Source organism: Rousettus aegyptiacus, unplaced genomic scaffold, assembly GCF_014176215.1.
Source record: "Rousettus aegyptiacus isolate mRouAeg1 unplaced genomic scaffold, mRouAeg1.p scaffold_m13_p_12, whole genome shotgun sequence".
Lineage (NCBI taxonomy): Eukaryota > Metazoa > Chordata > Mammalia > Chiroptera > Pteropodidae > Rousettus > Rousettus aegyptiacus.
The window spans coordinates 85,071,247-85,085,674 of record NW_023416287.1 but is presented as its reverse complement, the minus strand read 5'-3'; the positions used below and the strand labels follow the sequence as shown (position 1 = coordinate 85,085,674).

Below are 14,428 nucleotides of genomic sequence, written 5' to 3'. Positions count from 1 at the left end.
TGGCAGGGACTGAGCTTGGCCTTCTAGCCGACGTGCTGATTTCTGCCTGTTCGACCATTGATCTCTCTGCCCCGCCTCGCTTGCCTCAGTTACCAGGGCCAGTCTGCCTCCAGCACGGTCGCCATCCGCTGCCCATTGCCTTGGTCACCTAAGACTTTCAAGTGACAGTTTTCACTTTCCAGATTCTTTGCATCGTCAAATGCAGCAAATCAAGATGCTTATAGGAAGAGACAGTGCAGAAATTAGAGGCTGGGCCCATGGAATTCTCTCTTGAGATTATCAGTGTCTGGAACCCACCGCCTTCCCCGTTAAAACAAAGACAGTGGTTACACCTAGTGGACTCTACACGTATTAGGCAATCGTGTCCTGAAGGGCTCGCTTTCTGCTACCAGAGGACCAAGAGTTGGTGACATCTGTCACTGCCGGGCTGTTCCTATTCTTGCCACTAATTGAAGTGTTTGCTAAGATCTAATAGAAGGGGTGTTGCCAGCTGAAATACCGAATAAAATGGAATTGTGATTATTTTGTTTAATCCCATGTCAAATATTTACATCTTCTCAAAGCATTAAGTGTCTCGTTTCAGAAAGACATGCTATTTCAATACAATAAGAAAATCAGTGCAGTGGCTAATTTGATTTCTGACTTTGAGATTTTTCTCAGCACAGCCGTTGAATTTAAGGTCCTCATGTAGACACGTCAAAAGAGAACCATTCGGGGTCAGCCAGATGTAATCAATATCAGTTCTTGCAACAGACTCCGTAGTTAATGCCACTGTCACAAATCTAAATCAGGATGTATGAAGGGTCTTACGAGTATAGGAGTGAAAGAGTTTAAAAATAAAACTCTCTGGATTATTTACATCATTATTTGTTTGTTTTTTTCTAAAAGCAAGTGGAATTATAAAAATTCAGTATTGGAGACCCGTGCAATTTTTACCATTCACTGAAGTCATGAGAGTACTTTATCATACTCACATCTTTTATAAAGATGCTGAAAACTATATACTTTTAAAAAAAGAAATTTTATGAAAATATATCAATGTCATACAGTATCAAATATCCACTGCCCCCCAAACAGCAACAGCAAGACACATACTCCTTTGGCTTTTGACACTTTTTTCACCAAATCCTATCTCTTCCATCTACATAAATCTCAATCTATTTTTTAGAGTATTTTAAAACCAAGTCATGCATTAGTACCGGGTTCTATGATTATTCAAGGCCTTTTATCTGTGCATATCATACAATTGCTATTATATGTGACACTAAGTACCGTTTTATGAAGGAGTGTTCGAACATATAGATTCTATCCTGTAAGCCATAATTATTTTGAGAATGCCCTCCCTTAGCCACCACTATTCCTTTCTGTGGTCTGTCTTTCTCTTTGATTTTTACTTTAGATTCTTTCAAAATCGTAGTGACATTTAAAAATTGCTCCAGTATATTTTAGTATATCCTTGTCCTTATGCATTCCAGCAAGGCGCTCTTTCCTTTGAAATTTAATGAGCATTTTATTTGAGCATCGCATCGTGCCGAACACCGGTTTCCTGAGGCCATCGCCAGTGTGTGTGCTTGTGCGTCCGTCCAGGAACGGTGACTTTCTTTCCTAGCAAATGTCAACCGTGTTTCCATCCCCTTCTGTAGCTGACTCACATCTTTTTGAGTGTATGATGAAAGGGAGAAAGAACGATTCCTCATTAGCTTTGGTCCATAGCCTCATAAATTTTCTTCTCTTTACCTAACTAATCATCATCATTACTAGTTATGCTCTAGAAAGTAAACTGAAATGCAATCCAGGCTGGCTTAATGAAGAACAAATCGGTGTATAAATCAGAGAGGCTTCTGTCAAAGGGGCCTGAGTGTCTGAACACGGAAAATACAAACTGTCACACCATTCTGCTTTTTGTGTTCAGCCTGCGTTGTAAGGCTGGAGCCTACTTGGACGGAGTTGGAAATGGAGTAGTATAATCTAATTTTAAGGAAGCTCAACAGCAATTAACTGAGTATTACTTGGAACATAAACTCATGAATAAAATTACATGTTGGTTTTGTTGAAAAATGGCAGAGTGGCAGGTCTTGGGGGAAGGCCAAGGAGAACACTTGCATTCTTTCCAAGCTGTTCGAAATGGCGGTTCTTTGAGAGCTGGGAAGGGCCTGATCCCCGGGGCAGATCCCACACGGCCTTGCAGGGAGAGCTGGGAGGACGTAGAGAGCTGGCACTGCGTCCTTTACCACCAGGCGGCATGTGAACCTGAACTTGCTTGACCTTCAGGCACGACTTCATCACTCAATTCGAAAGGAGAGCAGCCTTGGCCCAGTGAGGGCGCAGGCTCCGGGAATAAGCGACTCGCTCCAGGGTCACAGCTGGTAGTGCCAGAGCAAGGATTCGCCTTAAGATTCTTTGAGGCCAAAACCCCTATTCTTCCTATTCTGCGAAGCTCCTTTCCACATTTTTTTTCCCCCCTAAGGCAGGAAGGTAAATAATACGGAAAGGAGGAAAGTTAAGAAATACATTGGCGTAATGAACTATTTTTTGTTCCCAGCTCCGTTTGTGTTGAAGGTGTTTGTCCTATGGGTGGCATTCGTAAGCAACGTTCTCTCTAAATTCATACAACTGCAGGACCCTGTGCCTATTGTGGGCACATCTCCCCAGTTTTGTCGTTTCTGCCACCAGAGCTCCAAGTGATCAGTCCTTCCTGCCCAGAAACACACCCATCTCCCTGTGGGCTGTACTATCATGGCCTGACCCCTCTCCATGGGCTTAAAAAGTAGGGATAGATGAGAGAATTTGCCAGCGTTCACCAGCAAACCCCGTGTTTTCCTTCTTTCTTAAGAAAAAATAAATTCAGCACCTTGGGGATGAAATTGGAAGAACCGTCCCCTCGTTGATAACACACCGGGATGTCTCTTCCCTTCCGCATTCACCACTTCCCGAATGTGTTCCCGTTTCTAAGCTGCACTCGCCACCTTTCAGCCGGGCTGGAATGTGAACGCTCCCTAAGCGTCTCTCCGCTCCGCCTCGCCTGCCCCTGACGTCCCTTCTCTGTGGATGACGCCTAGTCCACTCGGGTCTAGTGCAGACTCTTCTCTGCAGTAACAACCCCACGTTTTCAGCTTCTTTTTGTCTCTTAAGCATCTTCCTGAATAACAGATTTCTTATATCTTCGAGCGCCCCACATGGAACACGTTGTCTTTCTCTTTGCGATCCCTGTTTGTCTTAAGGATAGCGCCCTCCTCCCAAGACTTCTTCGACTTCTCTCTTGCAGCGTCATGTGGCGTACAGCCAGAGCCCTCAACTTGCGTAAGACTTCACAGTCTGCATCCCTTCATGCTAATTGCCACTATCGACTTCGGCTACTCATTACTCTTGTCTGATATCATCATAGCGTCCCAGTGGACCTTTTGAACCTCTCCTGAATATAAATGCCTGGTGAATCACTCGCATACTCTTAACCTTTCTGGTGTTTTCCCATTGCCCGGTAGAATGTCCCACATCCCTGGCCTGGCGCTCGAGGCTGTCCATGGCCTGTGGTCTCCGGCCCAGGGCCTGTGCCTGGCTCTGCTCATTCCTCCCCTCGCTGTAGGACCTGCTTTCCCTTGGCCAAGCCCGTGGGGGGATGTTTGCAGGTCCTGCGAAAACTCCATTTCTTTAGAAAGCGTCTGTATCAAAGACCTACATGTAAGAGCTAAAACTATAAAACTTAGAGATGGCACCTCTAAGTTACTCTTGCATTAGGAAAAAAAAAAAAAAAATCCTCTTGCCAGTATCACAGCTGGAATATAGAAATAATTCTGTAATTGCTCATGCTGCATTCTGACCCGAAAATGACCTGTCCTCTGATCGTACATGTCTCGGTCCTCCCCATGATCCTGATTTGTCACTGAGCTGTCTCCGATTCCTCCACCCATTCCTCCTGGATGGCAAGGATCACTTTGCATTTTTATTATAACTAAGTCCCTCCAGCCTGGGAGTGTCTCATGGGTGGTGACGAGTTCTTAGTTTACAAGGGACAAAAAGAAACACCATGACACATGATAGATATTCAGTGAGAATCTGAATGAATAAATGAACGGAAGAAACAACATATTTGTTCGTTCTCACCTAATTTTAATTCGCTTGAGTAGAATTTGGGTCTGACTCATGTTCACGTCCTATTGGAGCTAGCTTTGTGCATAATAGATACTCGATAGATATTTTTTATTATTTTCATTTTCTCAGCTTTATTGAGATATAATTGACAAATAAAATTGGGAGATATCGAAAGTGCGCGTTGTGGTGATTTGATAAATATAGATCCCTTGTGAAATGATTCTCCCCATCTTGCTAATTAACACATCTGTCACCTCACATTTCTATTGTGTGTCTGTGTGTGTGTGAGAGAACATTTAAGTTCTACTCTTAGCAAACAGTTATTCAGTAAACAGTTCTTAAATTAACAAATAGTTGGCTATGGTAAGCGCTTTCTGAATGCTATAATGCTGCATTTTACTTTCAGTTTATCTAGGGGCTCTTAACTATGGCTAAAATATTTTTTAAATATGTCGGTCTTTTGATTGTCACCGTTAATTTTTATCGGTGATTTTTTTTTTTAACTTTAAATTTTGTCTGCCTTCTTAGTTTTCCCTTTAACAAATTGTGTATCGTTGGGGAGGGGGTGCATTCTTGATTTTACAAAGGAAGTTAGAAAAAGAAGGTTCGTTTTTTAAGAAAAAGGTGAAGGAGGTTTTCTACGCTCTCAGCTCCTGCCTCTGGGTATAGGTGGGCTGCTAGGACTGGCAGTTATTTCTACAGTAGAAGTTGGGTAGTTCTCTGCAGAATCTTCAGGGCTCCATCCCGAAACACATAATGTGGATGCTTTCAACAGGAAACAGTTGGTTGGGCAGCCTTTATTGAAACACCCCTGGAGCACTAGGGGGTTCCTCGAACCTCAGTTAGGTTGAATTAAGTTACTCCACCTCCTGTCGATCCTAGGAGGCTGACACTATTCCTCTTTTTTTCTTTATGGTGAGGGCCGCCTGCCAGTATTCTCTGACCACCTTTCACTGTAAACTGCTTGATTAAAGTCAGTGAATTAATAGTCTTTGTTTGCTGTGTTACTTGGTGCAAGTCTAAATAGCAATAAAATTAAAAGAACGGCCCGAAAAATATTTATTTTCCCGAAGGTGCATCCCTGCTGGTGGTTTTGCTGTTGTTATTGTTGTTGTTTTGTGTTTGTTTTTGTCTCTTTTAAATTTCCATTGACGAGGACTCCCTTGGGTCAAATGATTTGATGGGAAAGATAACAGACAGCTGCCTGTGCATCTTGTGTGCATCTTTCGTGGCATCATTCTAATGACCTATGGGAGAGGAACAGCCCTAGCCCACATAAAATGAGTCAACTAGTTACCCTGAAGTACTGAGATTGTAAAGTTACCTGTACCTGACCATGAGTACTTACAGGAGGGTAAGTAGAGTCAGGAAAAGAAGGTCAGAAGATCAAGGACAAGGAATCTACTTTTAGAAAATGCTACAAACTTATTGGAAGCAAGAGAATTTCTCCGGTATATTTAGAAGAATAAGGGGGTCCATGAAATGCATGAAACAGAAACAACAGACTCCCCCATTATGAAATATGGGGGTCTTGTGTACCCCCACAGAGGCGTTCATTTCTTTAGAAATGAGCGAATTGTTCTCCGTGACAAGCTGTCTGAGACGAGTCATTCACCTGCCATTGGACATTACAGGAATCCTACAGTCTCACAAGTGGGGGAATTTTTATGCTTTTTGACCCAGTCGATACTTTTGAATAATGGCATAAATCCATCAGATATGCTGGCATCTCAGCTTGCTTGAAATAATTAACTTTGTGTGCATTTTGTATCTCCTTCAGCGATGAACACACCTGAATATGCTAGATGCCTGTGAGCACCCCGAACGACTCGACAGAGGAAGGCGCTGGAGTGGCGGACTCTGAGAACAAGCTTCTTCCCTCTGGCCTTGACTTTCCTGCTCCCCGTCCAGGATGGAGACGCTTTCCCAAGATTCTTTGATGGAATGTCAGATCTGCTTCAATTATTACAGCCCCCGGCGAAGGCCCAAGTTGCTGGACTGCAAACACACCTGCTGCTCAGTGTGCCTTCAGCAGATGAGGACGAGCCAGAAGGACGTGAGGTGCCCGTGGTGCCGGGGCATCACCAAGCTGCCGCCCGGCTTCTCCGTGTCACAGCTCCCTGACGACCCTGAGGTCCTTGCCGTCATTGCCATCCCGCACGCCTCCGAGCACACCCCGGTCTTCATCAAACTTCCCAGCAATGGGTGCTACATGCTGCCGCTGCCCATCTCCAAGGAGCGAGCGCTGCTTCCCGGAGACATGGGCTGCCGCCTTCTGCCGGGGAGCCAGCAGAAGTCCGTCACCGTGGTGACCATCCCTGCGGAGCAGCAGCCACTGCAAAGCGGGGCTCCCCAGGAGGCGGCGGCGGAGGAGGAGCAAGACAGGCGGGGCGTGGTGAAGAGCTCCACCTGGTCCGGGGTGTGCACTGTGATCTTGGTGGCCTGCGTCCTGGTCTTCCTTCTCGGCATCGTGCTCCACAACATGTCTTGCATTTCTAAGCGCTTCACTGTGATATCCTGTGGCTGAAGCCGGCGGCGGGCAAGTCTCTCGTGGGTGCCAACCAGGGGTTGAGCAGGTGCTGGTGATGGGATCGAGGTGAGGAGATGGGGGCCACGCTGATCATTTGGTGCCGAGCGCTGGCCTCTGGGCTGCCCCTCAATTAACCCAACATAAACATGGAGGGCAGAATGCGAGGTCTCCACAAGATACCAGGCAGCTCGCTCTGAGTACTGACGGCGGCAGCTTCCAAGACGATTGCATGCATCCTCATAGTCATTTGCTAAATGGACTGTAATTTATGATTTCTCAAAATCATGTTACAAGATAGACACATTCTACTTAGACGTTAAGCTGTGCCAGTGTGATCATACAACGTGATCTTCTCTAAATGTGGTAGATTAAAGCAAAGATGCTGTGTAGACAAGTAGAATTAAACCTGAGAATCCACGTAAAATTTCAGCGACGACGTGCAGTGCTGGTCTCTTTCCTTTTTAAAAATGAAGCCCAGTCTTCGTTCAGTTGCTAAGGCTTTTTATGCTTTTCCAAATGGCACCGAGATTAAAATAAGTCGAGCGGACAGTTGTTTTCAAAGAAAATATTTGAACGTTTCCAATGTGTTGTGTTTTGTCATGAAGCTTCATTTTTCTCCCCTTGTGATTAGAGCTCTACATGTGTTTATGAAATCAAAAGCCCAACGGGGGAGCAATAAACTGAGTAATAACGAGAAATGCCTAACCCCACAGGAAAACTGTATGCCAATTTTTCTCAAGCCATCTCACAAAATAGGAATTTTAAATGTAAATATTGTGCATTCGTGTGTGTGTGTGCGCGCGCGTGTGTGTGCGTGTGATTTGATTTACCTCAGGTTTTGAATCTCTTCAGAAGACTCTCGGTGGTAGGACTTGGTGGACATGGATGAGTCCGGGGTCTGAAACGGAGGCCACCCCTGAGCACCAGGACCCACCGAGTGAGATGTCACACGCTCGTCACTTCCAACACCTGCTCCTCTTCTGTGTATTCAAGTCCTGTGTTCTGTGAGGCAAAAATGGAGCATAACAGATTCTGTCTTTCCTCCCAATTTGGGGTATTGTTGTAGCCAGGAGTGTTGGTAATGGATGACAAAGCCGGACTGGCATTTTAATAGTTAGTCCATGATTATTTTTTTGAAAGATATTGTTCCATGAGCATTAAACCATTCAGAAATCTAGTTTCTTCTTATTGTATAAATAAGAATATCTCTTGTATTTTGAAATATGTTTTTATTGAGAAAAGTGGCAAGGTAAACCAATGACTCACATTCCTGATTTAAGTAGACCAGTTGATCCTAAATTCTCAAATGTTCTTCAATGTGTAATTATCCATAGATGCTCATGAAGAAAGATCTACTAGTATTAAATGGTAAATCCCTATGCCTGGATATGTGTGCATTCAGAAAAAGCTGTGAGCTTTATAGTTCTTTCCAGTTTCTCTTATGGAATTCGTGAAGCAAGTGGTATGTGACAAGGACTTCACTCATAAATATGTCTATTTGTGTTCCATCGAATCTATGAAAGTAGGGGAGAGGAAAGATAAGCAGTGACTGGTTCCGAAAAGCAAGGCCAGAAATCACTGCGTAAGATGAAGACAATTTAATTTGCTTATACACTAACTATTACCTTCAAGCAGTAAAAATATGCACATTAAAGAGATGGAAATCATGTGAGATAAAATGACAGCATAATAACCAGAATCCAAAGTTAACACTGTTAACATTGGTGTGAGGATTCAATGTAAAAATATGAGCTCGGGCTTTTCAAATCTTTCAAATTTTTTCGTAAGAACTTTAGGAAATGTATTTGAAAGCTCAGACTAGAAATTAGGTTAAAATGCCATTTTATTGTGTAAGCTATTGGGCATTATACAACAAATCTAGGATTTATTTGGTATTAATAATTTAGGTATCATATTAGCTGAATACTATCCTCTATTACGTAACATAATATACTGTTGGGTTAGTGTCGATTTCTCAAACTCAACCAGGTCCCCGTAATGCATGTTTGACCTAATTTCTATCTCTTGGTAAAAAAAAATACAGAAACAACCCACAGAAATGTTGCATGAAGAAGACAACATTTCAAATGGACTTTACCCTTGCAATTTTAAGCCAGGCCATGTTTAAATTAATTTTGTAAATGATATCTACATATGTTTATGTACAGTATGAAATGACTGGCTGTGTAGTATAGTATCTGATAGAATTCTGTGTGTTAAGTAGGTTATATACAGACACTAATGTGTGTGACAATACAGCCCTCTTTTTTTGTGTGCAAAACCATTGAGTTAAAATGTCTATGTAACTTTTACTTAACATAATCCCACGTTAGAACTGCAATTAAGCAGTGCAGAATTAATCAGCTCTGTGATAGAGTCTTGACTTTACAATGTAAGGTAACAATAACAACCAAAATCAGAATTTTCTGTGTGAGTTTTACTGACAAGAGAAACACTATTTAAATGAATTCTACCTGTAGTTCCCTATGCACCTGTTAGGGTATGCATTCGTGTATGTGTGTGTGTGATGTCTCAGCCTGCCTGATAGAATTTTTTATAGACTTAATGATTTAATATTATTTGGCATCCCATTGCTCTGGCCTCTTCTGGCATTAGCCAATGACACTAATGACTCATCTAACCCATGTAACAAAAGTCCAGTGACACAATAGGCCAGAATTCACAGTTGCACATCAATGAAGAAGAAGAAAAAAAAAACCCATAACTGAAAGCACAGAAAGTTACCACTGATAGCAACCTCTGATGGCTTCCTTTTGTAGGTGAGTCTGCTGAGGCCCACAGAGGTGCATGGTAGCTTGTGATTCTGCAGCAAAAGGGAGACAAGAATTTTGCACCGCAGTTTCTTCTTGCCCTTTCCTAGGCCTTGACATCTTTGTCGGGCTATGTATGACCTTTTTCAGGGTGGATGAATGCCCTTCACTAACTCAACTCTTGCTTTAAAGTTGTTGTTTTTTAGTTTAGGAGATTTATATATTCACTTTAGTTAGCATCTACCTCTCTGGGAAATGAAAGGAGGGTTGATTTCAGGATGAGTATCGTCTTTTAAAGAAAACCATGTGATCTGAATTTTTTTTAAATTGCAAACCATTGGTTCCCCCCCCCCCTCCTCCCTGTATGTAAAGGACAATGAGTGTTGTGTAAATAGTAAACTATAAGAAGCATGAATTTTCATCTTTATTAATGATCTTGACATAAGCAAGAGAATGCTTAATATGTTAAATAGAGCCAAGTATGCTGTCAAAAAGCATTGTTTTTGGAAAATTTTTGTATAATGACTTGGGGCATAAGTCGTGATGAAAAGGCATATCTGTTCTCAGTTCTAGTCATATTTTATGATCAGAAAGCTATAAGATATTTTCTTTAAGAATATAATTTAAGGTTAATCTTGTGCGTGACTGAAGAGCAGGTGCCTTGAAGGTTAAACCGTGTCCTGGTGCTGCCCTTGGGATCTTGTAGAACTTTCTGTGATGGTGGGAACGTTCTATAACCAGTGTGGTCCAACACAATAGCCACTAGCCACACTGGCTATAGGGCAGCTGAAGCGCTGGGTTAGTTCGACTGAGGAACTGGATTTTGTATTTTATTATTTAATTTTAAGTTATTTAAAATTAGCGCAGTTGTGGAAGGTTGTGCAATGGGAGGTATCTTCTAAGGGTTTGGAGTAACGGTAAGGCTAGGAAGACAGTTTGTGGCTTAGTAACATGCAGTTGGCTAAAAAAAATTTCTTTCTGGGCTGAAAAAGTATATGATCTCAAGTATGACAGTAAAAAGTCATTGATTGCCCTTTGGAGTTATTACTTAGATGCTTTGGATCAAGGGACGATCAGCAAAGCTTAAAGAGTGCTTTGTAAAGCCCCTTTTCTGGGATCATTAGCTGCATGTGAATCTGTTGTCCAAAAATAGTAGTTAGACAGTAGCTGTAAAACGTTTGACTTGCAAGCTATGCATGACTTGTACTGTGAAAATGTGTTTAGGGTCTTGTGGCCAAAAAGTAAATGTTACAGAAAAAAAAAAAAAAAAAGCCTAATGAAATCCCTCTTTACATCCAACATCTTACCCAGACTTCATTGCTGCATTAGTAAGGTGTGACATATAAGAGCAAGCTTCTTTTGCACTGTTCACAGAGAGTTTTTCTTTGCCCTTGAAGTCTGCCAGCTTGTCATTGTATTTGGTATGTGCATATGTGGGTATCATTTTTCATTTGCTGGACTAAAACATAGGTACTATTTTTAGGGTGAGATTTGACATAGTTTTAGTCTTGTTTGTTTTTTTTTTTCATTTTCATCATCACAGAAAGAATTGAAGATTTGCAGCCTGGCACAAAGGCACTTTTTTTTTTTTTTTTTAACATTAAAAAACATCGCTCATAGAATTTAAAGACTTGAGGGTTATTAAAGTTACTAAAATTGCTTTTTAAGTGAATAAAGGGAAGCAGCAAATTCAGTTTTGATATATTCATGGAAAGTTCAGACTCTTTCTGATAATATAGTATTTATTCCAGTCTAGATATTTATTTAAATAGTTCCCATGGCTTTATTTGAAAACCCACACTGTACAGTTGGTTAGTCTGCTTTTCATTGTTTCGAAATATAACATATGCCAAATGCATTTGCTTCAATTTAGCAGAATTGAGTTGATTTTTTTCCCCCTTAGAGCTCATGGATGGCCATTGGCTATTCTTTTTAGCTTATCTTTAAAAATTATTTAAAATCTTTTTTTTTTTTCCTGCAATGGTAGTTCTTCTTTAGACTTACAAGGCAGTTAGAAGTCCAAAGGGTATTGGTATGAGAGGAATGATACGCAAAAGCTTTGAATTTCTGTCTTCTCTGAGCAAAATGATGCTGCTAACTAGTCAGCATTTTATTTTCCACACAAGACGTGTCGTTAGTCAGTTGATTTGTCATCCTTGACCTAGAAGAAGCTGTTCCTTACCAATTCCGTCGTTCTCAGTAAACTATCACTCACAGAATAATCCTTACCAAAACAAACTCTAAAGAAGAATGAGATAGTTAAGATAATTCAGTAACTGTTTTTGAAAGCAGTAGTCTCTTTTTCAAAGGTGGTGATGATTAGTTGGTGATGAATTTTGTTAAACATATGAAACACTTCTTAAAAATAAATGGAAATTCAAGCCATTGATTTTTCTTACACAATTAATTCACTATATATAGATACATATCTATGTCTATACATATACATATGTACACAATTTAGCAGTAATAGGAGTTAAAAATCAAGTAAAAATATGTTAGACATGTTTTCCAATGTGTGGATTATATAATGTCGAATTTAGATGTTAATATCTTAAATTCTATAGGCTACATATGTTATGTCAAATCAACTACCTTTGGGAATTTCTGTATAACTAAACTTTTGAGACTTTTCATGAAGAGGTGAGATCTATATACATTTTATTGGAAAGCCATTGATGAGTGAAGGACATAAATAAGCAGGTGGGGCATTTAATTTCTGTCTTCGAAATAGCTATCATTTGGCTCTGCTTAAGTCGTGGCAGATAGAGCACTGTTATTCCTGAACTCTTACTATACGGCTCTGATTTTTCTGCACAAGTTTTCCTGCACAGTCAGGCCGATGATTATTATTATTATTTTTTTTTTTTTCAGGATTCACTGCCTGGGGTCTCCCACTGTGTATATCTCACTTATGATGTAGTGGTGCTTGAGAACACTCATCTCGTTAAGCTAGACTTTATTATTCTAGTCTAAAGTTTTTGATACTGTTCAAATTATGATCTTTTTAGGGACAATCAGTAATATGTGTGGCATTGTACTGAGGGGGAAGTCTCTCGAGGTCTGCAACAGCATGTATTCTCTTTGTTTTTCTGGGAATGTTCTCTCGTAGCTGTTTCTGTTCTAGAACACTGTTCTAAATTCATCGCCACAGGGCGTCGGGCTAGTAGCCCATGTGAAAGTCTTCTGTGGCCTCCCTGGGTTGTGAGTTATTGGGCTCGTTTAACAAGAGTTTTCCAAAGGTAAGCTCAGTTTTTAATTTGCCATTTGCCTTTTGAGAATCCAGAAGTAGAAGGTTGGATGTGATGGTGGTGAAGGAACTTGAGCTGTAAGAGGAAAGAAATAGATGAGGAAACGACCCTTAAAGGGGAACTAGTTGACATCTGTGTCGTCTGTATTTGAATAGTAGGAGTGTGGAGTAGCTGGTATCTTACAATTTGCTTCAGAAAATCCCTGCTCCAGTTTTCCTGGCCGAGGGAGAACCCAGTTATTAAGTGGATCCTGTGTTGGTCTGTAGCAACAGGTGGGTGAATCTGCCCAGTGAGTGAGAAAACACTTGCATAAAAGGGAAAGAAATCCGGAATGGAATGATAGCTCCAAACCCAATTATAGAGAAGCTGGAGTTCAGTCATGGCAGAAACCAGACGAAGAAAGAAACAGAGGGTGACTGAGGATAACTTGACCAAGCACAATTTGTCATTCCAGGATGGCCTACCAAATTTAATTCAAGATATTTAAGTTGACATATGAGGAATGTGCTCAGCTGATGAGGTGGTCCCATGAGGCCGCACGGGGTCGTCAGCACACTGGGCAGTTTCAGAGCCTGCCCTAGAGTTGGTTGCTGAGTCATTACAGAGCAAGGATGCCCTCTGAACCGGGGAAGCACGCCTGTGCCGTGGACGTGTCTTGACTTCGGTCAGGTTCATACTCTTGGAGAGACTCGTTCAAGAATATTTTGGGTTCTATCCTGGTTGTTGTCATTTATTACATTGCTTTCTCCCATCACTTGTTCCTGTTTGCCTCGCTTGACAGTTGCAGGTGGGGAGGCTGGTTTCAGCTCAGGGTGGTTCCAAACTCCCAACGTAAGCCATGCAGCTGCTACACAGGGTTCCTGCCATTCTCATGGCTCCATTGGTGGGTTCCCTGGCCCTTTGGATAACTAATACTCCAGTCAAATGGCTAGATTAATGCTGCTCAGAGGCTGTTAACTCCAGTCCTTGACATGTTTCATTTATAATTATGTGGATTATTTATTTTAGGAGCTTTTCTTTTAAAGGGCCAAATCGGCCTACAGATAAGTGAGCTGCTGGGCTGTGTAGAAAATATTGTCCAAATGTTGCCAAATATCGACTTCATAAGGGGGATATCAAGCTGCTGTTTATAAATCTGAATGTCTTAAAAGCATTCTTGCTTGCTCTCTCTGTTGTAGATGGTGTCATAGCAGGTCCTGAGTTTTTCCAATGAACCCAATTTTAATACATGGTATTTTTGTATGCCAAACTGATGTCTTGTCCTTTGTATATGTGGTAATGTTGATTTTATGACTACTGTTAAAACACATTTGCTATGATTAAAATTCATAAAACTATTTCAAATAGACTCGTATTGGTTTCCTTTTCCCCTCACCCTACGGAGATTAAAAAAAAAAACTGTCTGGGATTTTCATCACCAGCTACTTTAGAATTTTAATGGACTAGGGCAATAAAGCAATAAGGAGCTCCTGAGCCAAGGATTTTAAATAGAGGTGACCTTCAAGTGGCTCTGAGAAGCCGAAAAACTCATTCGTAATGAGTAAGCCCAAGCGTGTTTTTGCAACTTGGGTTTTTGTAGCTTCTGGCAGCCCCACCTTTATCCGTCATTGTTTAAAAATGATGCCACGTATGTCAGACCCCAGGTGGACCATCTCGTACTGAGCGTAGGACATTTACATTTCTGGAGAAGGCAGTGTGACCTGCCTTGGCTCTGAGTATGGAAAGATAGCTTATCCTTCAGTACGTGTTTTCATCAAGGGGACAAGAGAGCCTTTTTGGAGCACCTT

General features: G+C 41.4%; 1 protein-coding gene across 5 annotated transcripts in view; it reads left to right on the top strand.

Annotated features, from left to right (window-relative positions):
• The window catches only part of RNF152 (ring finger protein 152), a 70,551-nt gene extending 56,573 nt beyond the window's left edge, over nucleotides 1–13,978 (top strand). For all 5 annotated transcript variants that reach the window (XM_016155731.2, XM_016155727.2, XM_016155728.2 and 2 more), the window contains one exon: nucleotides 5,870–13,978. In XM_016155731.2, the coding sequence (XP_016011217.1) occupies nucleotides 6,002–6,616 (615 nt within the window). In that variant the 5' untranslated portion in view covers nucleotides 5,870–6,001 and the 3' untranslated portion in view covers nucleotides 6,617–13,978. The remainder of the gene's footprint in view (nucleotides 1–5,869) is intronic.
• The last annotated feature ends 450 nt before the right edge of the window (nucleotides 13,979–14,428 follow it).